This window comes from Sinohyriopsis cumingii, chromosome 11, assembly GCF_028554795.1.
Source record: "Sinohyriopsis cumingii isolate HCF-2022 chromosome 11, ASM2855479v2, whole genome shotgun sequence".
Classification (NCBI taxonomy): domain Eukaryota; kingdom Metazoa; phylum Mollusca; class Bivalvia; order Unionida; family Unionidae; genus Sinohyriopsis; species Sinohyriopsis cumingii.
In genome coordinates this window covers 66737889-66762497 of record NC_142971.1, presented here as the reverse complement: position 1 = coordinate 66762497, position 24609 = coordinate 66737889, and the positions used below count along the sequence as shown (strand labels likewise).

The 24609-nt window shown below is 36.8% G+C and overlaps 1 protein-coding gene across 6 annotated transcripts in view; it reads left to right on the top strand.

Moving 5' to 3' along the window:
- The window catches only part of LOC149788613 (globin-like), a 97240-nt gene extending 92066 nt beyond the window's left edge, over nt 1–5174 (top strand). For all 6 annotated transcript variants that reach the window (XM_089974690.1, XM_089974687.1, XM_089974688.1 and 3 more), the window contains 2 exons: nt 1673–1898; nt 4774–5174. In XM_089974690.1, coding sequence (XP_089830816.1) covers nt 1673–1898; nt 4774–4932 — 385 coding nt within the window. In that variant the 3' untranslated portion in view covers nt 4933–5174. The remainder of the gene's footprint in view (nt 1–1672; nt 1899–4773) is intronic.
- The last annotated feature ends 19435 nt before the right edge of the window (nt 5175–24609 follow it).

Here is a 24609-nt window from a genome sequence, read left to right as displayed (position 1 = left end):
TCAGGTGGGGTGTATTTCAACATATAGTCGTAAATAAATGTGGAAGGTATAAATAAGGAGAGAACTGAGCAACCAGATTCATTCCTATTTTGGAGTCATTCTTATTTCTTGTGTTCTGTTGTAACATCAAGTCCTGATAGGAAAAAAAACATTTGTTTGCACTGTTCACTGGCAATGTAAAGTATTCATTAAACTATAATATGTTTTTGGAACTATTGAGAATTATTCAAAGGAGTTCTGGACAACGCCATTTTGACATCGTCACTTTTCTTGGCAGACCAGTACATTTCCGGTTTCGAAAGTTATACGGAACTGTTCATTCTTTTGGACTTGAATGTAACTTTTTAGGATTATTTTGGATTCACTTCATAATACTGCAAGTTCCTGTCACATTTTCAGTTATAACTTTGATAATTAAATTGCTTGTTAAGTTTTACAAAACGTCTTGATTTTGCTTCTTTCGGTTACTTAGTTTATGTCTGTATTGTATATTCGTAAAAATGTATTAAAATACGTGTCATGTTTTAGTTTTTTAGTAGCGTATGTGAATGTGTTAAGTATACGTATGACTTTGTAAGATCACGAATCATCGTTTTTTAGGAGCGCACTTGTTTCCTGTCTGAACTTTACGTAATTTCTCCAGTGCACTAAATATGTTCTCTTTTGCCGAGTAAATGCGTTTCATGGTTACTTACCTACTCTCATAAATATCTCGCTGAGTGGATGGCATTCCACTCAAAGTTTCCCTGCCTATTATATCTATAGTGTAGCTAGAAAATTGTAGGTTTAATTACCAACACTTCCTTTTTATCAATATGCTCTATAATGACAGCACGATGTGTTTCACAATATCAGGCATAGTGTAGCATTAATCATCCCGATTCAATGCAGTGTATACACCTTTTAACATACACGTAGCAAATTCATCTAATTTAACGTACTGACAACTTGATTTTTTGGGGTGGGGTGGGGAGAGCTGTGATGTTCGTCTGAGTTGAAATATTTTCTTTTCTTTCTCTCAAGATAATTAATATTTTTTTTCCTAAAAAGTGTCCTGAATATAATATGGTACTATTTTGCTATCAATCGGAGCAAGATATTTTTCCAGCCAATGACAGGCGGAAATGAAACAAACAAGTCTTAGGCTCCAGTCCCTGAATTGTTGGTCCATAATATAGTTGCGGTATATCGTGATACATATCGCGGTATACTCAGAAATACCACGGATTAACGTGTTACAAAATTATGCGTGGTACCCAGCTCTATTGCAAAATATTAACGCATACATTTAATTTTCCAAATATTCAGTACAGTTTAAAACAAACTTTTGCACTGAATTAACTTTACGTTGTTGCACAACAGTGTCAAAAGAGGGGAAAAAATTTAAGAAATATTTTCAAATTCCAAAAAGGTTCTTTTTCATTAGCTAAGTGTTCTGTAATTATTTCGAAGCCGTTCGTTGTTTATATTTTGCGTTGTCTATTCGTCCAAGTCTTTATGTTAAAAATAGTCTGTTTTCCTAACTAATTATTACCAGATGTGGAATACTTTACCTTTAAAAGTCCGTGACATATGACGCAACATATAAGCAAGATACTCCACTTACAAAAAGCAAAAAAGAACGCACGGTTTATTATTATTTGAAGTTAATGACAGTCTCTGTCTGTTTTAGACTCTTCAAAACTCTACCTGTCGCCCTGAGCTTCTTCAAGACGTTCGATGGAATGCCTCTCAGTGAGGTGGAGAAATCGGGCAAACTGCGTGCACATGCCTCAAACTTCATGCACGGGGTGACCGGGATGATAGACAGCCTGGATGACGCTGAGTGTCTAGTCAGTATAATACAGAAGCTTACCATAAACCACCATAAGAGGGGTATCAAACCGCAAAACTTTAAGGTGTGTTATACTCGTTTACTTTTGAGAACACTAATGTAAATATCACTTTTGAAAACAGTAAGTAGGTCATACATTGTGTATGTGCGAATCATCAGCTCCAAATTACACGGCTATAAAAACTAATACAATGTTTGCATCAAAGCATTGCTGTGGAAGTATAAACAATCAAACAATCACGATCGCTTTTATAAGCTTTTCGATCATACAGCACGATATTTATTTGGAAACAGTAGTTGAAATTTTTTCTCTGTGCTTACGTTCCCATTTAGTCATTATACCACACTGTAATTAATTGTAACAGATAGGAATACAGAATGGTAAATAATAATAATGGATATAATAATGGATTTTAAAAAAATTTTTAAATGCCATTGGAACAACTGAGTAATTCTTTGTTAGTTTCTAAAACGTTACTAAAAATGAAAAGCTAAAAAAATTTTAAATTTATTGTAAAGACAACCCCCTCACACACAGACACAGACACACACACACACACACACACACACACACACACATATATATATATATATATATATATATATATATATATATATATATATATATATATATATATATATATATATATATATATATATATATATATATATATAGGATAGCACAGCCAGAGATGTCTTGGCGTCGCACTGGTTATGTATTCAAACCATATTGGTCATTTACTTTACTGGAAAGTAACCTCAAATTAACGACTATATGTTTTAAGGATCAACTCAAATTTGAATGCTAATGTGCAACTTAGTAAATATTTAATGAGGTTTTGGCAACTAACAAAATAAATTGTTTTAGTGGCGTTTGTTACGAGTCTATACTCTTAAAATAAGTAACAGAAAAGAGTGAAAGACAACAAGCTATGTAAAATTTAACAAGTAATTTATTTTCCTAGAATACAAAGTGAAAATGAGAAAAAAGAACTTACGGTATTGCTAATTAAATCCCAAAATAATCCAAGAATTACAGACACAAGTCCTAGTAATTTAAATCCCTGAATACAATTCAGTAAAAGTCCAGAATAAATCCAAAAACTGAAAGCGATGACGTGTCTGTTATAGCTCCTAGTGTGTTGATGTGCCAAAAGTATTTTTTTGATTCACAGTAATATAATTCAGGTTTGAATTCACTATAAGTTCTAGTGAATGTCTTTTTCCAAGAATTTTATCAGAGCACTTTTGTATTTTCAGAGAAAATAATCACTTGAATTCAATAATTTGAACAAAAAAGATTCCATCCCAAAACTACGGGTCACAGCATATAATATACAACCTGAAAGTGCTAGATGTTAAGGCACGAATGATAAGATCCACTCGGTTACAATATATATATAGTTCTCTACTTAACCTCAGGTCACATTTAGCATTTTCCACAACAACAACAAAAACATTGCCTAGTGGAAAATAACCTTCTAGAACGATCCTGATGTTTACAAAATCAAATCCATAACCTGGATTAAACTCAGGAAATTCCAAAACTTAGACCCAAACAAACATATTTACTTGTTTTTAATAATAATAATACTGATTTTTCAACCCACATATAGAGAATAATTTAGCATGTATTAGTTGTTTATAGTGAATAAAATAACAAAAAAGTCAATTTGGCTCAAGCAGAATTGAACACAGTTTTGAACAAGGTCAAGTCCAATACACAATATTAAATTACAATAACATGCAATGAAATAAAATGAAATAAAACTAACAAACAAAGCAAATCGAATATACAAAATACATTTGATTAAATATTTTAACCTATCTGAAATTACAATATGGCAATCCAGGTATTCCTATCGGTTATAATATATATATATTACCCCTTGATGAAATATATCCGGTATTAACTTAGGAAAAGAAAATGTATTTTTATTATATACCATTCTTGCTCCAGACTCGAACTTAACAATATTAAACTCATTATTCGGTACAACATGCTCACCCCCACCCCCTTTCCATAAATACCCTTCACTTTCAAGGCTGATTACATAAATATAACTGACTCAAGAAAGCAGCAGGATTGGATTGAGAAAATCTGTCGCAATAAATTACATTTTTGTGGTTTTTACTGGACATGATGGAAGATTTTAAATTTATATATATATATATATATATATATATATATATATATATATATATATATATATATATATATATATATATATATATATATTGCAGGACCTTTTATGCGGTTTTCCTGACAATTTTGGAGGGGCCGCGAGTGGCCGAGTGGTCTAAAGAGCTCTCCGTTACGGATCACTGCCATCTCACCTCTATCTGCGTGGGTTCGAGTCTCGGATTCGGCCAATGTGGGTATGTGAGAAAGCTTGCCAGTAGCTTCTCGTGGGTCGGTGGTTCTTTCCGGGGTTTTCCCGGGTTCTTCCTCCACCATTAATACTGGTCGCCATGTATCGTGTGCCGAAAAATGGCGTTAAACCCTACAACAGCAACAACAACAACAATTTTGGAGCATACTCGTATTTCGTGTTTAAAAGGGCATCTTATTTTTTATCGTAAATGTTGTTGCCATTATCATTATTATTATTATTATTATTATTATTATTATTATTATTATTGGTGGTGGTGAAGTTGTAAATATAGGAAATCTGCAAGGGCGGTGATCTCCATGGGATGGGTTGGCATCAATTTGCAAATGTGCAGCAGATTCAGTTAAACTGTATTCATTCTGATAGAATCATAGTTGTATTTACGGCATCAAACCAGAATTGCTATTAACAGAACAGTAAAGCAAATGTGACGAACCTAAAAGAATATATATATATATATATATATATATATATATATATATATATATATATATATATATATATATATATATATATATATATATACACACAACTACTCCATTTCAGGACGTTTTTGATGTTTTCATGACATTTTTGGAGGATACTCTGGGAAGTAAAATGGATAAATCCACCAAGAATGCATGGGAGACGGTTACGTCGGTAATAATACGCATTGTGACGAAGGAGATGGAGGACATTGAGCTCAGTCAGGCGGGTTGCAATTGATTTATCAATAAATAATAGACCTTTTAACATTTTACGATCCAAAAACAAGGGTAACCACTGATTTGTAATCTCATTGATATTACTAATAAGGCTTACATATTTGCTTCATATTCTATTCAGTATAGATGCGTCCACGTGAAAAGGAGGAAAATGCCCAAGTGTATTTTATGTACAGTTTTTATTCACATAGCTACACATTTTAGAAGATATAAACGTTCAAATAAATGTATCGAAATGCACAAGTACTGTCTACCTCGTTTTTATGAACTTTGCGCGTTCCCTAGTTCTCGCAGGTTACAGTATTGCTCTTAGAAAATATAAACATAAAACGTTTTCTTGTCCAGTTCAATCTTTCTTACAATAGTGAAAAAATTGCAATTCATTCCAACACGTTTACAGCAAGCAAGAAATGTTTATCATCTTTATCAGCCATGATAAATTATGCAAGTTTTTTTTTTTTTTTAAATTTACTGGATCGATCTGAATTACATTTGGAACATAACATACTCTATTTCTAAATTTAATGGTTCGATCTGAATTACAGCAGGAACATAACATACTTTTTCTAAATTTACTGGATCGACTTGAATTACATCTGGAACATAACATACTCTATTTCCTTAGACTTAACTGTTCATAATGACTCACGCAACTAGCAGACTTGACGAATAAATACATGAATTGATATATAACTACAAATCTTGATTTATTCCTGGCTGACTGATGACCTACCGACCTGTTAAACTTTATCGTATTTTTAAGATATAAAAAGAACGAAAGCTGTATCAGAGGGAAAAATAATTTTTTCACTATTATAGTCAAGCCTGGCACAGTAAATAAAGATTCTTCGAGCAATGTAACTACATATCGATTGTGTTAAAATCAAACTTTAAATCCTATCATGTAGTTTGTTTGGCACAAATTTCAAATCATTTATGACAATTTAGAACTTCAAATCATAGTTTACCACAACACTGGTAAACTGACAAACAGTCCAAGAAAGGAAGACTGTATTCTTTATTTGATGAAAATGACACGGTAAAGTATTATAAATATAATTCTTGTTTAATTCTAATAGCGAAGAAACTCTAAATCCATGTAAATTATTATCATAGCTATCTCAGACGTACCGAGCGAGACTGTATATTAATGGAAGTGGCCTTTCACATTACGCTTCAGTGCAATCTATAATGCAAAGCATCCAGGATATAAAGAATGCACAAAACTTAGTCATTTCATTCATCAGTGTATAATGTCTAACCAGATTGTCTCCAGGGGGTCCCGACACTGTCAAGTTATTTGGTGTTTCTAATTAAAATGGGGATTCTTTAGTAACATGGTCGCCATAGTTGCATGAGAATGGCTATGTTTTCAAGCAACGGATGTCTTACATAATCTCAATAATTCCGTAAATATTGGAGTTACATCTCTCTGGGGTACGAATAGTCTACGAATACTATACTTCAATCTGCTATACAGGACCTCTTGCTAGACAAAACATTTGAGCATGAAATATAACAAAATTTGCTTGCTAGAAGTGAATAATGGCTATATTTCATGTCGTGGTGAAAAGAACTCATGGCGTGGTGAAAAAACTCATATCGTGGTGAAAAAACTCATATCGTGGTGAGAGAAAAAAAAGTATTTTTTAACCGAGTTTATCACCTGTTAGAGCTTAAAAGAAAAAGAAAATTAGCTTTTATGGGCGAGTGTATGTTTTCAAGCAACATATGTATTGTTGTTCACCGTCTAATATAAAATAGTTTTTCACCCACTCCATTCAGTGCCGGATTGCTAATAGGCAGAGTAGGCACCGGCATATTGGTCCCACACCTTTTAGGGGCCAGGCGACAAGGGATCAAAATAATATTGATTTGATCTTGAAAGATAATTACAATCAAGCTTCTGAAATTGTTTCCAAAAGATAGAAGAAAAAAGTGAATAAAAGAAACGAAAACTTTACGTTAAAGACTCCTTAGAGAAAATACTTATTAATGTAGGGACGGGGGGGGGGGGGCAAGATTTCGATTGCATAGGGCCTTCACAGGGTTTAATCCGACATTGACGCCATTATTCACTCGTTTCAAGCAATTATCCTGTGTATACATTCTATTAGACGCGGGTTTCCATGTCATGTATGAATTTTGTTATGTTTTGCTAGATAACACGAAGGGGCCCCGAGTGGCCGAGTGGTCTAAAGCGCTCTTCGTTACGGATCACTGCCATCTCACCTCTGTCTGCGGCGGTTCGAGTCTAAGATTCAGCCAATGTGGGCATGTGAGAAAGCTTGCCAGTAGCTTCTCGTGGGTCGGTGGTTCTTTCCGGGGTTTTCCGGGTTCTTCCTCCACCATTAATACTGGCCGCCATGTATAGCCTATCGTGCTGAAAAATGGCGTTAAACCCCACAACAACAACTAGATAACACGAAACATGGTTGTTCTAACTACTTCAGTGGCTAGATCACTACTCTTAAGCAGTGGAAACACGTACACTAGTTTCTGACACTAATGTTATCGAAAGGCATATAGGATTACAACTGAGCGAGAGCCTGGAGCTGACCTTAGGTGACCTGTAAATGTCAGACCATTTGTAGCAACAAAATGTTAATACCGTATATTACCACAAGAACCCCTAAAAATGAGTTTTGTGCTTTTCTTTACAAAAGCATATTCATGAGTTGTTAAGTGGGACAAAATAGCGTCAATGGGAATTTAACGTTAAAATATGGGGTTTGCACTTTGGCGTCAATGGGAATTTAACATGGGAATGTCACCTGGGGGTCAGTGGGAATTGAACATTGGTGACGTCATGGGGTTTATAGGGTCAAAACTTTTTATAGGGTTAAATGTATTTGTAGGGACAAAGGGTTGATAGGGACAAACATAGACATACAGAAACAAACAAATACACACTCAAACACACAGAAAAGAGGACAGAAATGTTCTAAATAAAGACTCACAGATAGAATAGAGACTCGAAAAAGAAAAGTCTATTGTATGGGTTCAAAACATTTATTCAAGTATATTCATGGGCTCTCTGGCCTGTGCATTGGTTTAAGAACTATCCATTTAATACATAAACATTTGGACATGAAACAAACCTATTTACGAGTTATTTAGTTCTTGGCTTTAGTAAACTACTGTTTAAAATTAAAGTTGACTCCTTTCTAAAATCACTTCATATGCAACGTATTAACATTTAATGTTCATTTATAAGAAAAAGCTCAAACAAAACAAGTAACAACTAATCAAAGAGGACAAATTTCATGTTTCTCTCTATATCCGTCTCACACATTGTTAAAAATCTGGTCAGCTACACTTTATGTCCCAGCGTAGAGGTTTCCCATCACGTACTCCCTTTCATTCGTAGATATGTTGCTATGTTCATCGTGCTAGGTACACTTATCGGTAAGCAGATCAAGTGCAGTTATCGTCGTCTTCCCATGGAGGTACAACGTATGTTATATGAATGGTCACTTTTCCATCGGTGATGTCAAATTTTCTCACATCGTCTGCACGTCTTCTATAGCCCTCGAAAGGTTTGAAGAAGTTAGTTCTGCAGGAGTGCTAAACCCAAGACATACAGGCGAGTTCAAATTGTCGTGATACATAGATAGGCTCAAACGATCTCGATCTTTGACTTGGCAATGACATTTGAGTTCCTCTGACAGTGAGTCAAGTAGGTCCGTAATGAAACCTGCTACTTCTTCGGCTGGAACGTCAGAAGTGAAGTCTTTAAATTTCACCGTGTAGGTGTAAGTTGTCGTCCTAAATTTTCTTGAGGTCGCTGTCTGAGTCATTTGGATGCTAAAACACTCCTTTAGGTCTACTGAATGCTTTCCCTTTTTGGGCACACTTTGCTGTGACGGTATGGTGGTGAAAGAGGCCAATGATGTTTGTTCCTTCTCTTTTTTCATCGCGTAGAGTGATTCATCTTTCTCGTCGCTTGTCCTCGCAATGATGTGTCGTTCTTGGAAGTCGTCCCGTTTTATACTGGGTGATATCAGCATGTCCATAAGGTAAAGTTTTGTGGTCTGGAAGTTGCACTGGTTGCACATAGTTTGTCATGGTATTAGTAAATAAACAACTAAGATGTGGTATTACATTGGCGATGTGATCGTGAGGCATAGAATCGCACCTGAGTTTCTCGTTCGACTTGAGTCTTACGCTCCATACTTGCTGTTTGAAAGGATTCATTTTTGTCGATTGACGTTGGTAGTGACAATGAACTATCGGTCTTGCATATTGTCCCCTTTTATATGCTGACCAATATCGACGTGAGCGTACGGCAAAGTGAAGTGGTTGGGAAGCCTCACTCGCTTCTGGTACACGATTTGATACAACTTTTCCAACGGTCGACTGATGATTTGGTGAGTGGGTAAACGTACAATCTTGTTCGGTTCGTGGGTGGTAACTTTAAAGTTTTCATCCTCTCCAGACTGCAAGGCCTCTTTCAATACGCCAAAGTTTACCACTTGACTGGTGCGATAGAGAGTCAATCCTTTCCCTTCACACTCGGTGTGCACTTCTCCTTCTGGGTCCCGGTATTCGTAGCCGTAATTTTTAGGACCGCCACTAGCAAAAGTTAAAATCTTGTCGTCGGGGTGTTCGCCTGTCCAGGCTCCTAACCAGTCTCCTTCAATCTCAGGGTGACGTTGACCCAGGCGATCGATGTAGATGCAACTGTCTGTGTCAAAGTACAGGACACGGTCACCTACCAGTTCTAAAGCTTCGTACAATTTTAAGCGAGCATGGGCTGTCACGTAAGCCGCAATGATGACATTTCCAAATTCGTCGCCTTGTACAAAGTCCAGATCTTCTACGTAATTGAGTATGATCAAATCCTCAGGAACGACGTCCAGGTGTTTCACGTATTTGGTTTTGTCGTGAATCATCTGGAAGTACCGGGAAGGTTCTGCCAAATACTCTGTCTTGAGGAAACACGGTCGTTGTGCCATTTACCCCAAAAACAATTTAACATCACTTTGGCAAACGATCGCCTTCCTTCATTTTTCTCGATGTGGTCTAAAGTAATACCTTCATGTTCCCAGTATTTCGCCTTGAATTTAATTTGGTCTTCGGGAGTGTGACACCAGGAAGGATAGCCGCTGGCTTCTTGTTTCAGTTTCAAAAAAGCATCCACGTGGTCTGCGAAAATTCCTTTCTGAGTTTGGTCACCTTTGTGGTATTTTTGTGTCTTGGGAAAGTGGTAAATTTCGTACATTTCTAACAGTTGGTATCCCATGTCCAGAGCTTTGAACAATTCCACGCTGACCCACGTTCCCGTCAAGGCACGTTCTTCCTGGGTGTGATGACAAGGTTGGTCATGGTTACACGTTTCGGCACAAGGGAAACATCAGTTTTCCTTGGCAATGGTGAGGGAACATGGGATGGTACAAGTCCGTTGGAGGCAAGACTTTGCATATGATTAACCCTTCGTATTGTCGAATGTTGCCCAGGTCAGTGTGTTCGTGTGCAATTGCTGGTATTCTGCAGGAAAGCGACAAAATTTGCACACGTAAGGATACAGCGAACACACGTCTAAGTATTTGGTTACTTCTCCTTTCTCCTCGTTGGCTTGGTACAGCAAACAAGTGGCATTTGTCCTTCCTCCGTACAAACTGACCCTCGGGTTCAGGGGGTCCATCAACTTGTAACTTTCTACGATGCGTTTAAATTCAAGATCGGTTTTCAAACGGTGATCGTCCTCGTGTTCCCACATTTCCACCACTTGGTATCCTTGCTGTTCTAACTTCAATCGCCGCTGACAAGTGGTCTCGTACAAGTCTTCCATGGTACGCTGTAAAACCTGATTTTTAATGTTACGTTCAGGGTAGCAGAGGGGACATCCGTGAAATAAGCAACCGTTAAATTCGTACACGATCTTGGGGTTCTCTAAGTCCCAGCCATCCATCGAATACTTTCCGATAGTCTTTTCGCCTCCTCCATTGCAGGCATGTTGGATCGATTTGTCTTCCTTGTCGCACAAGTAATGTAACCAGCGTAGGGCTTTGACCGAGTATTGACGTTTGACAAAGTTGGTCGTTTCCACATTAGGTTTCTTTCTTTTATAACTTGGGGATGTAGCTGTATGTTGGTTGTAGGTAAAGTCGATCGAAGTCTTCAACTCATCAGTATTTGTGCGGGAGATCCTATATCGTCAATTGGTGTATTTCGATACTCCAATATCGATAAATATGGATCTTTTACATACCACTTTGCCTTATTGAGAATTCCTTTGACAGTTTGAATGGTTCTTTCTGCTAAACCATTCGACTGTGGATACTTGGGACTTGAGTTAGTGTGTTTCAATCCCGAGGTTTTTGCAAACTGACTATATTCTTTTGAGGAGAACCGTGGTCCATTATCACTCCTTACTTCCCGTGGTATTCCATGTCTTGCAAAAACTGACTGTGTGTGTGTGTGTGATTACTGTGCTTGCTCGTGTATTTTCTAACTTGGCAACTTCAAAATATCTGGAGCAATAGTCTACTATCAAGACAATTGTAATTATTCCACATAAGTAAATCTGTTCCAACCATTTCCCATGGTGCAGTAGGTTGTGTAGACAACAATGGTTATTTTTTTATTTGATTTTCTGTATTCATGGCAAGTAGGACAATTCGATACTGTGTCTGCAATATGTGCATTTATGCCAGGCCAATGCATAATGTCTCTTACTCTTTGCTTTGTCTTCTCAATGCCCATATGACTTTTGTACAACTCTTTTATCATTTGTTTCTGAAGAGCATCTGGTATTAACAATTTTCTCTCCTTCAAGAACTAATCCGCTCATTTCTGAAAGTCCATCTGTGCAGTTCCAGAAATTTCTGATTTCAAAAGGTACGATATATTTATCGTTTGGCCATCCCTTTTGAATCATTTCTCGTAATTTGGTCATTCTATTATCACGTTTAGTTCCATTCTTTATTGCTTCTAACTGTGTATCTGCAATCTGTATATTTGACATGATCATGCGTACATAGCACTCAATTTCACTATCCATGTTCATCTCAGATGTGTTCGTCTGTCTGTATGCTCTCAACAATGTATTTACTACAATTAACCCTTTTCCTGGACAATACGTTAAGTCAAAACTGTACTTCTGCAGTCTTAAAAGCATTCTCTGAAGTCTATGCGGTGCGGCAGATAGAGGTTTCTTGAGGATTGATTCCAAAGGTTTATGATGCTAGTCAACTTGTACTTGACGACCATAAGTATATTGATTAAATCTTTCAAAACCAAATAACCCAGCAAGCAGTTCTTTTTCGATCTGTGCATACCTTGTGTCTGCATCTGTCAAAGACCTTGATGCAAATGCTAGGGGTTTGCCTGACTGCATTAACACTGCTCCAAGTCATCATTTTGATGCATCACAACTAACAACGACAGTCTTCACAACATCGAAGTATTTCAGCACAGGTTTTTTTGTGTGCTTAGAATCTGATCTATTGAAATGCATGTGTTTGTGCAGTTTCCAAAACAAATTCAGTGTCAATTTTCAAAATTGTTCTGATTGGCTGTCACTGTAGACATATTTGGGATACATTTCGCTTGGTAGTTGACCGTACAAAGTAATCTTTAAATTCATTTCTTGTCCGTCGAAGCGGTAATTTCTGTGATTGTTATTGCTTTTTCTGGGTCAGGTTTAATACCTGACGACATCAACATGTGTCCTACGTAGCACACGTGTGTTAGTTCAAATTGGTATTTCTCCAAATTCAGATTTATTTCCTGGCATCTCTTTAAAACATTTTTCAGTTTTCCATCATGATCTTCCTTTGAAATTCCCCAAACAATTATGTCATCTATATCAGTCTCCACCCCAGGCAGGTCCTCAAAACACTGTGCCAAGCGTTTCTGGAACACTTCTTGAGCAGATTTAATACCAAAAGGGATTATCGGGTAGCAATATCTACCAAACGGGGTGTTAATGTTGTCAAGAACTGGCTTTCCTCATTCAGTGTATTTGCCAGTAACCATGATTGGCATCTAGTTTGGAGAAAAACTTGGCTCCAGCCATCCTTGTGGTTATATCTTCAATTTTAAGAAGTTAATATTTCTCTCGCTTGATAGCTTGATTCAAGTTTTTCGGATCCAGACAAATTCGTAGTTTTCCCGACTTGTTTTTTTCAACAACTACTAATAAACTGACCCATTATGTTGGCTCATCTACTTTAATATTATAGTTTTCCCTTCCATCTCTTCCACAGTTGATTTAAGTGGTTCTCGTAAAGCTGTAGGAACCTTCTGTGGTGGAATGATAACAGGTTTCACAATTTTGTCAACTGCAGGCATCCTAGACCTGTGAACACAGTGGGAAATTCTTTCACGATATAATTGTCCTTATTCCTGTGAACAATGCAAACAACTTGCATTAATTGCAAATCTTGAGACACTTTGAACCCAAGAATAGGCGGTTTGTTTGTTTTTATGATATAAAAATCAAGCCCTTAATTCATGCAGTTTAATTTGCATTTGCCTATGACAATTGGTTTGTCACCAGAGTAGCTTGTGATACAGGTCTTGGATGGTTTTACTTCAACGTTGTCAATGTTCATTGTTTCAAAATTGTGATTTAGAATGTTTACTTGCGAGCCAGCATCAATTTTTAATTTGACATCAGTACCATGAAGAGTCAGAGTGACGTAGCATTCTTTGTCACTGATTTTTCAGTGTTTGCCTTTCTCACTGTTCCTACAAAAAGATGTTTCTCCCTCTCCACTTGAGTATTCTTGCATACTATGCACCGTTTTGTCTTGAGCATTTCAGAAAATGATGATGTTTTCTAAACCTGTAGCATGTTTTTCCATAAGCTGGACACCTACCTTTTGCATGTAATTTGCCACATTTACCATAGTTGAATAATCTGGAGACTGATTAAATATATAACATTTCCGCTTTCTCTGGTTGTGCCATTTTCTTTTCTTTTATCTTCATTTTCACACCATGAACTTTTTGAAGCAGGCGCTTCAATTTGCATACTTTTAATCTGCTTTTTTTAGTCTTCGTCTGCTCTGCAGATAGCAAGTACTTTTTGTAGTGCCAGCTGATCTTCTCATAAAAGTCTTCCTTTTACTTTATCAGAATTAGTCCCACAGACAATTCTATCTCTAATCATTTTATCCTGTAGATTTTCCAATTTGCAGTTCTTTGCAACCAATTTAAGTTCAGTTACATATTGGTCAATGGTCTCATTCTTTTGTTGGTTTCTTGTATTGAATATGTGTCTTTCTAATGTAATGTTCTGCTTCGGACTGCAATAGTCCTCAAACTTCTTGATAAATGGAGCAATTTTTTTCAGTTATTGGCCTCAAATGTAAATGTGTTGTAAATGTCTCTACCATCCTAACAAATAATATATAGGAAAGTATTGAATTATTCTTTGTCTTCTTTATCTGCAAGCGCAACATTTAAGTAAAACTGCATAGTCTGCTTCCACCTCCTCCAAGTTTCTGCTTGTAAGGCGGGGATGTTTTCTCTGGTGGGTGTCCCGCCAAATTTGGTTTTCGTTATCTAGGGGTTGACTGCCCTCGTTGTTATTGCCCGGTTCGAGTAAATATACATATAAGTGGTGAAACTTATAGGTGAAATAGATAGAGATCTCAGCAGATATATAGAACAAACCAACACGAGCCCCCGTACATGCAAACAAACAGCTTAATCAATTACATAAAACAACCGTGAGAATTCATTACACCAGGAATATATTCTGTTTTTAGAAATAAAACTTTCACCGAATTACAAAGAAAACACAAATAGATTTAAATTAAATAGCCGATCTGTTTACTGATAGATTTAGTTCATCATAGGATCGAGTGAACAATCGAAGTCAACGTCTTGTACGATTGCATAACCTGCTCGTCCTCAGTTTGTTCCGCTTCCACTGTAGCTGTTCAGTACCTTGGATCTCAGGATGATACTTTCCACCATCCGTCTCAGGATACTCTCAGAATACGTTTCATAAATTAATACGTCGCAGGATTGCGTCACAGGATTATACGTCTTACTGCAATTCTCTCTATACTTCTCAGTATATGTTTCAGGGTTACGTCACATCATACGTTCCAGGAGCTATTTTCTCCCTTTGCTTTCAACGTTCCTCCCTCTAATCGCCAAATTATTTCGTCGGTTTCTTTCGACAACAGTCCCCTTTGGACAACAGTTCTTTTACGAGGAATTTCTTGCAAATCCCCGGGGCCTACTCTGATTTCTCTTCCAGAAAAGCTTAGACTGATTAAAATTTCCGATGTGGGTGATATTAAAACCTAGAGAATTTTGTGTTGGAAACACTCTCCTTATTTAACGTAACCAATCAGAATCAAATATCTCTGCCGCCTTTATTTCAGAGGCGCCAAAGTCGGGGTCAGCTTGACCTGGTAGTTTGAGTAACAGAGTTTCTGCGATTTCTCAATTGTGACAACTTTACCATGAAAATAAAGTTTACCGTGTCCCTAACAGTCCGTCTGGCTGCTGTATAAACAAATGCTTAATTAAGAATAAAATTCTCTCTCTAAAGGACATTACCGAACCACGGTAGTATGGCGATATGATACGTGCCTGTCTCCATAAATCTAATTAATGGTTCTCTGGTCTCAACTAATGTATTCTTGTTAGATCACCAGAAATTTGCCCCTTCACACTGCTAGATGGTGTGAATTAAAGTCCGTTTCAGGTGGCTGATTGAGTTCTTCAGTGATGTCACAATTAACACATAAACTTGTGCATCGAAGTTTTAGTATTGTTATGGAGATATACTTCTTAATAGATTGAATTTAGAAGAAATTCTCTCGTAAAACATTTATCCGAGGGACCGCATGTCTGGAAAGTCGACGGACACATTTCTGGCGGTAGAAGCGAGCAAAGCTTGAAAGCACAAGGTATTTGCGTCAATTTCATGAAATTCGTTGGTACCAATAAAATGATTTGCTTGAATTTATTTGTTTAAATCCGAAGATCAATTTTCTTTTTACGAGTATAACTCTGAGTGCATCTATCTGAATTCGTACAATGATCTTCTTGATATAAGTTTGACGAATTGTTTGAATTTATCGTTTTAACGTTAGAAGGAATCAGATACTCTAAGAATTTCATGCATTACTTTAGTTGATACGAGTTACGAGAATCCGTGTGAATTCTCAGATTTTAGATGATATATAAACGTATAATAAAGACTTGAGTGCGTATTGACTGAAATTATCGTTTTAAGCCATTAAGTTATATTTCATTTATGCTAAAGACATGAATGTGTGTATTCACTGAAAATAACGTGGTTAAGTCATATAATGAATTTCATTCATTCATTTGTGTAATTGAGACGAGAATGGAACTGTTGTGTCTCCTGTGATGTTAATGTGAGACAGTGGTGAAAATAGCAGTTAGGAAGAACATTAATCTTATGAAACTAGGTTTGTATATGGTCTGCCATGTTTGGCTTGACCAGATAGCCTTTGTTATCTGTCTGAATTCTGATAGGACGATATCTGACAGAACGAGAGGGGAGTAATGATCTACTTCCAGTAGGATATCTGACAGAAGATTAGGTTGCTTCTTTGTTGATTTTAAAACGGGAAATAGCTCCACTGACGTATCCACGTACCTACTTATCCAAGCATCTACCTACTTACGTATCCACCTACCCACACAAAGTTTGAGGGCTGAAAGAGTCGAGACAATAGAGGGTATGGAGAAGAAAAAAAAGAGAAAGGACCAGGAAGAACAGTCACAGTGATGTTGGCTTTGACTGTTCACTCGATTCTATGATGAACCAATTCTATCATTAAAACAGATCGCTATTTATATAAGTATATATATGTTTGAAATTCGGCGAATGATTTATTTCAAAAGAGAAGTGTATCTTCATAATGTAACGTATTATCACAGTTGTTTATGCAATTGATTAAATTGTTGTATTTCTCGTGTCATTCTGTTCTATATATCTGCTCAGATCTATTTCATCTATTAAGTTTCACACTTTATATCAATATTTACTCGATCCTGGCCACAACACCGAGGGCTCCACCCTCTAGACAACGATAACCAAACAAAGCGAACTTCATGTACAATCTGCCAATCAGCCACACCACCAACACCAAAACAATGCCACCACAATAATTAAGCCTAAGGAAGAATCATAAAATGAGCATATAATAAAAAAGTTACTGCATTTGTATGGGAAAATATGAACTTGTTTATGCAAGGTCGTGCAGTATATCTATCCGAAAAAACTCGTTCGTATTTTCACATATAAATGCAGTAACCTATAAACGTCAATCTGACATTTCCAGAATGCCACCATAGAAGCATTCTGGAAAATTGTGATATCGCTACTCCTCCTGAATGCAAGCAATATCTTGAAAATATCATCTCTACTTCTCTTAAATTGATGGCTATATCAATATTGGTTTTTTACCAATTGACCTCTAATGATACTTAATTGGTCCCAAATGAAAATTGTGCCAGTCATATAGCTGTCACAAAACCTCTCATACAAATCTTGTTATCATCCGCCCCAAGGATAATCAGGATTACCTGTGTTATGATCGAAAAACAACTAATGATGTTTACTCCGTCCTAAATGAAAATGGTGCCAAGATAATACCCAATATGTGTACCACATTAGCTAATTTTAAGATCTTGTTATCGCTGAGGAATATCACAGAGTGTTGCAACACTTGACATTTAAAATGGTCTTCTCTTGAATTCCTGAACAGCTTCAGTTCCTCTGCTTTAAATAAATATAGACAGAATATACCATTTTGAAGCATTTTGACAAAATTCTGGAATTAAATATATTCTTTACAAATAAAATTGGACAGTGCTGTTCGTCTGTGTATTTTTATTACTGGGTGATATAGCCTTGAAAATGGATGGTATCTTTGAATACGACACTTGTCGAAATCCAGTGACTGGGTGTCACTAGGTTTAAAACATACTATCAATACAGGCGCAGCAAAGAAAATTATCGCAAATGTTCATAAGCACTTTGGTACAATACAAGCAATTGTAGATAACAAAAATAGAAGCCAAAAATGAGTGAAACATTACGTAGCGAGAAAATGCTATGATGACTATAGTTTATGCACAACATGTCCCCTTCGGCAAGGATGTCCTGTCTGGATGGTGGAACCTGTGTGAAGCATATATGCGGCCACAAACGTACCTTACGAACAACACATGTAGCTTAAAAAGAGTGAAGGAAAGCCTGAACCAGCATAAGAGTAAAAAAGGCATACCAGTAGGTGAAAGACCTGACAACAGAGAAAGAGGTGAGATCTATCATGATCCTAGGCAAGGCCTGCAAGAGTCTCACAAAAGACTAAGAAATTCTTAACAGATGGACAGAATACTGTTCTGCACTTTATAACCAGGACACTTCTTGAGATAAAGCTAAATAAAACTTCCCACTGACCACAACAGAGGCTAACCACCTGATCCTCAGGGAAGAAATAGAGGTTGCAATAAAGGGATTAAAGAAAGGGAAGTCAGCTGGGTTAGATAAATATAATAGGAGAACTGGTTAAAGCAGGAGATGTCCTCACAACAATCTGCAACAAAATCTGGCAAACAGGAGAATGGCCCACCCCATGGACCCATTATCTGATCAACACTTTTCCAAATGGCCTACCCCATGGACCCAGTCTCTGGTCAACACTTTCCCAAATGGCCTACCCCATGGACCCAGTCTCTGATCAACACTTTCCCTAATGGCCTACTCCATGGACCCAGTCTCTGATCAACACTTTCCCTAATGGCCTACCCCATGGACCCAGTCTCTGACCAACACTTTTCCTAATGGCCTACCCCATGGACCCAGTCTCTGATCAACACTTTCCCTAATGGCCTACCCCATGGACCCAGTCTCTGATCAACACTTCCCCTAATGGCCTACCCCATGGACCCAGTCTCTGACCAACACTTTTCCTAATGGCCTACCCCATGGACCCAGTCTCTAATCAACACTTTCCCTAAGAATGGGAATCTGCAGCTGTGCAGAACTACCGAACAATCAGCTTTATCAGTCACACATGCAATGTTATGCTTAAGATGATCCTCAACAGAATGAAACCCCAAGCAGAGCACATCATTGCTGAATAACAGGCTGGTTTCAGAGCAGGACATATCACTATAGATCAGATCTTAAACCTTAGAATCCTCTGTGACTTCAAGAAGGATTTCGACAAGGTATGCCACGTAGCTCTGTGGGCCACCATGTGTATATACAATATAAATGCAAAACTAATCAGTACCATAGAAAATCTGTATGACAAGGTGACTAGCAAAGTTCTTGTCAATGGCAAAATAAGAGATATAAGAACCACAGGTGTGAGACAGTGAGCATCCTCTCACTCACTCTCTTCAAATTCTACCCAGAAAAAATGATGTCTGATGCCTTGGAAGACCATGAGGGCAGTGTCAGTGTTCGAGGCAGAACAATCACCAACCTGCGTTTTGCTGATGATATCAATGGCTTTGCAGAAGATGAACAAGAACTGAAAACCTTAGTGAACCACCTCAACCAAAAGCATCACTGAGGAATGGGATGGAGATCATTGCTGAAAAGACCAAGTTAATGACAAACAACTTGAGTAGCATCCATAAGGAATAAGAGTGAACGAACTGAAAAGTTTCAAGAACCTTGATGCTATTGTCTTTGATGAAGGTTCCAAACAACGACTGCACTGGTTAGACTGAAACCTATTTGGAAGGACAGCAAAATAACTCTTGGGTCCAAGATCAAGCTTATGTATTCATTTGTCATGTCCATATTCCTGTATGCATGGCAGACATGGACCCTGACAGCAGAACTAGAGAGAAGAATCCATGCCTAGAAACCTTATGTCTGAAGGATCCTGAACATCTCATAATCTGACCATGTTTCTAATGAGGCAGTTCACATCAGAGTGCAATTGGATCATATAAAGATCTGCTCACCACTGTAAAGATATGCAAGATAAGATGGTACAGTTACATCTCAGTCTCATCTGGCCTGATGAAGACAATCCTAGTGAGAGGTATGAGAAAATGAGGTAGAGAGAAGAAGAGATGGGAAGATAACATCAAAGAGTGGACAGGCTTGGACTTCTCATTGTCCCAAAGAACAGCGGAGAACAGGACCCCCCCCCCCAATGGAGATTGTTGCAAAATCATTAGTGCCCCTTTGACCAGCCAGGTTAGGGGAAAAATGATGAAATGATTATATATATATATATATATATATATATATATATATATATATATATAATTACAAACACACAGCATTCACTCATTATAATGCATTAAAACTGCACTACAATGGAGTTCATTAAAAGAAAGTGCATTATAATGAAGTTAATCATAGTGCCATCATACTGTATGTATATGCTGTGAAACCCAGCTTTAGAATAATAACGTCCACAAAATGCCATCATGTTATGCATTATTATGAGATAGTATGTCTATCGTCTTAGCTATACAAGACAGGGCGGGGGGGGGGGGGGGGGCAGAACTGACTTAAGTGATGCTGTTACCATCCCAATGCATATTAATGGAGAAATATTTCAAATAGTTATTACATAATTAAAATTATTTTTTGGGGGGGGCATGAATATTTCATCGGTACATACAAATAAGTGGATAACAAAGTTATTTAGAATACATGTATTCACCAGTCAATCTCACTTTTTTCAAATGGAGTAATTCCAGTAAAAGTTTACATAAACATAATTTCCACAATATTTCTGCTAGTTTCTTTTCAATTTCACCTACTTGGTAATACACTCACATTAATGTATGAAACACTGTCTTTACAAACATTCATATTTACTGGATGTGAACAAAGGGCATGATTTATTACTGACAATTAAAGCAAAATCAGATACTAGGAGTTTATATAATAAAAACTTGTATTTATGCTTGAAAAATAATTCAACTGAAATTGATAGCTGAGGCAAAGGTTACTAATGTACTTGAGATGAAAATTTAAATAGTGTGTATACACCGCCTGGATGAACATTGGGACAAAAGCATTAAATTTCAAAGGTAAAGAGTGATCTCCATAAAACAGCTTAGTCATCAAAAAGACAACAGAAACTTAACATTACTAAAACTTATACCAATGACTTTGCATTACTGCAGAGCAAGGACAGGAAGCAGTACGTCTGAATACAGTATCAAATCCTCCACCCCAAAAAATTAAATGATTCTGTCCCAGTCAATGGTTGACAACAGTAAGTACATGTTTACCATGTTAACTATAGATTACAATGAAAAGGAAGCCACTCTTGTATGAGAATGATTAGAAACTGCTGTCTGCGTTTCTGACTTCAAAATAAAAAAAGATTAAGCTTAATGGGGTAGTAGTAGCGTGACGATGACCTTGTTTCAGTAGTTATATTTATTGATTTATAAATTTGGGTGAGAAACATTTTAGATCACTATTTTGAGGTCTCTGTTTGTGTATGCAAGACGGCTGAGTGAACATCTGTTGGCTATTGTTTACCCTGAATTTAGCAGCAAATATATACTGAATACAAACACAAGGAAAACTTAATGGCTTTATTGACAACAGATTGATAATAATTAGATCAACAATTATAAAATTTTAAAGGACTCAAATGTCAAACAAATAATAATCAAACATCATTCATTCTTAAAGAATACAACATATCCTGCCAAATTCTTAGATCAAGCTCTTGTTTATTTTTGGCTCTAAAACATTGTAATATTTCAAGAAATTGGTGAAATTATTGAAAAATGTGGGGGACATGCCACTATTGTGTTATATCCGAATTTACAGTATAATGTGAAGTGTGTGTGTGTGTGTGTGTGTGTGTGTATATATATATATATATATATATATATATATATATATATATATATATATATATATATATATATAAACTACTTATGCTTGCATAAGTACATTTATGGATGATGTAATGAGATTCGGTCTACTTTTTACATAACTGTTATTATAATGGGCTGACCCCTAAAGATCCAACTGAACTCCCCCTTAGTGGTCACATGGGTTTCACTGACCAATTATTGTGGGACTTGCAACTGTACACAATTAACTGAATTGTAATCAGCATCACTTTCAACTGAATGACAAAAGAGGAGAGACAAAACTTTTATTCAGAAAAAAATAGCTTGTATAATTTAATTCCCACCTTCGCATGGCTACATTTCGCAAAGTAGTTAATACAGTGCATTACAGCTCTTGAGGCTCTGTAATGTAACTACCATTTTACTTCTACTTTAAATATACCTCCTGATCTAATTCTGTTTGTAAATGGCTAGCATGGTTTCTCATCATTGGCACAGGCAATCATCTTGCCCCAGATTTTGACTTAACAAACATCACTTGCATGAAGTTATATGGTCTTGGAGGTAGAGCACTGGAAGAAATGATGAAGTTTGACATGTACAGTAGTCCCCCTCTTATAAGGCCACCCCTAATGCAGCAGGGAAGTGGCCTTATAATGCAGGTGGCCTTTCTACAGGGGGATGACAAATGTGAATAGTAAATACATATGAAAAAAGTCACAAGTACATTTAATTTTAAATATTTAATATTTTAATTAAAAAATCACATGCATGATGTGAAATAAACGTAAAGCAAACTTTGTCATCATTTTCAAAAGATTGCTATGAATAACCATTGATATAGTTTTAAAACTGTCTTTATAATTATGTTACAGTTCACATCATCTGTCACTTTGTTGGTAACAGTCTAAAAAACAAACCAGTCTCGTCACATTAAAAATATCCTTTCTGTTATATCCCCTGCATATATCGTTTAGTCTTTTGTTCCAATCTTTGACAACTTCATTATTAATCTTCGACAACTTCATTATTAACATCAGCCGATTCGCCACTAAGGATAGAACACTTGATATTGTGTCGTACTTGAAATCTGTGCAACCAACCGTTACTTGTGGTCATCATATCCCAATTCAACTGACAAAATTTTTGCTTTTTCTTGTCATTCAAATCAGGATACAAACGTCTCCTGGCTCAAACAATCTTCCTTTCTCCGTCCATTTCACCTTTCCACTTCTGCAGAATTGTTTCATTATCTTTCACGATACTGTTTATCGGAGTCTTCCCGACATTAGTTTTCTGCAAGGATCCTCGACGACCCTCCCCCCCTCCCGTCAGTTGAATTACTTTCACGTTCTCCTCTAAACTGAGAATTTTTATTTTCCTTGATGACATGTTGATCTTTTTGCAGTAATTTATTCATGTTGCCAACTACAATACTGATAAAACAATTTTGTATGCATCTAAACAAATTGCCGTGTGTTTTTAAAGGAAGTGATCTTGTCATGTGATTCGTTAGTCGCAGTCTGGTACCCTATTGTTTTTATACATTTCTTGAAACTGAGTGAGAGAAGCCAAAATGGCTTCGATATGTACCATTAACATCACGCAGATTTGACCTCGCGGCCGCTAGGATTCGTAATTTTTTGACAATTATTGTCAGTAGTAATAGCCACTGATTATCAAAGTGAACAATCTCAACATCTTACTTAGGGAAGCCATAAAGGCTACCAAACCATTTTCCTGCTGACTTGGGTATTGTATATCGATACTGCCACTTCTCAGCTGTTACTACTGTTCAATAATTGTAATTTTAACAACTATCAGAGTGACGAAACCGGACATCTTATGATAACACAGCAGTAAGGCTAATTGGATTACATGTACGTACCCTTTTGTATGGATTAAAATTTGAGTCTTTCTCGGTTTTTATGGAATAAATTTGGCTTCTTGTGAGGCGTAAATGATATAATATTAACCTTAGTGGTAAATGTACTTTACTCAACACTTCTTTCAGTAACGAAAACCTGACATCGGGAAACAGAAATCGGATTACTTAACACACATTATGAATAAAATACTTGTTCTGGATACATATTCAAATAAAATGCGGCCGCTTGTGAGGGGTAAATTTTATAATTTTGCACTAATATGCTGGCCGCTGGTCGCGTTATCCGGGTGGCCTTTTGCGAGGGGTACTTTTGAACACAAACTCGTCGGTGCCAACGGATTCTGGCCGTAAGGAGCGGGTGGCCGCTGGTCGGGGGGCCGTTCAAGAGGGGGACTACTGTATTTTCTTTGTTTTCTATGTCCAAATACTGTCATTATCCTTTTGGGAGACAATGATATAAAAGCTGAGAGTGACTCTAACACATTAGCCTTTAAGATGATTTTGCTTGCTCATAACTATATCATAAGTACAACATCAATCCTATTGTAATATGCCAGATTCTTCCACGTTTCATACATACTGGTCCCACACCTTGTAATTACTTTGACCTTGCATGGTCAGTGAATCAAATTCTGCAAGGGCTGCAGAGATGAATTCTGACCAGACACCATACCGTGCCATATCTGAATTTGACTTATAATGAGGAGTGTGAGAGTGGGGTTTCACTTTGTGTATATATACATATAATGACACAAAGCCTACATTTCAACCTAAAGCACTGTCTTTTCTGGGAACAAAGAAATACACAGACACAACCTAAGAGAAAGAATGACAAGTGCAGAACAATAAATATTCACATGTTTGCACAAAAGTAAACTTTCTAAGATGATGAAAAGTCTAAGCAAAATGAAAAATAAAAATAAAAACAAAATTAAAAATTTCCTAGCAAGTGATCAGCAGTAAATAAAAAGGACAAATGCAATT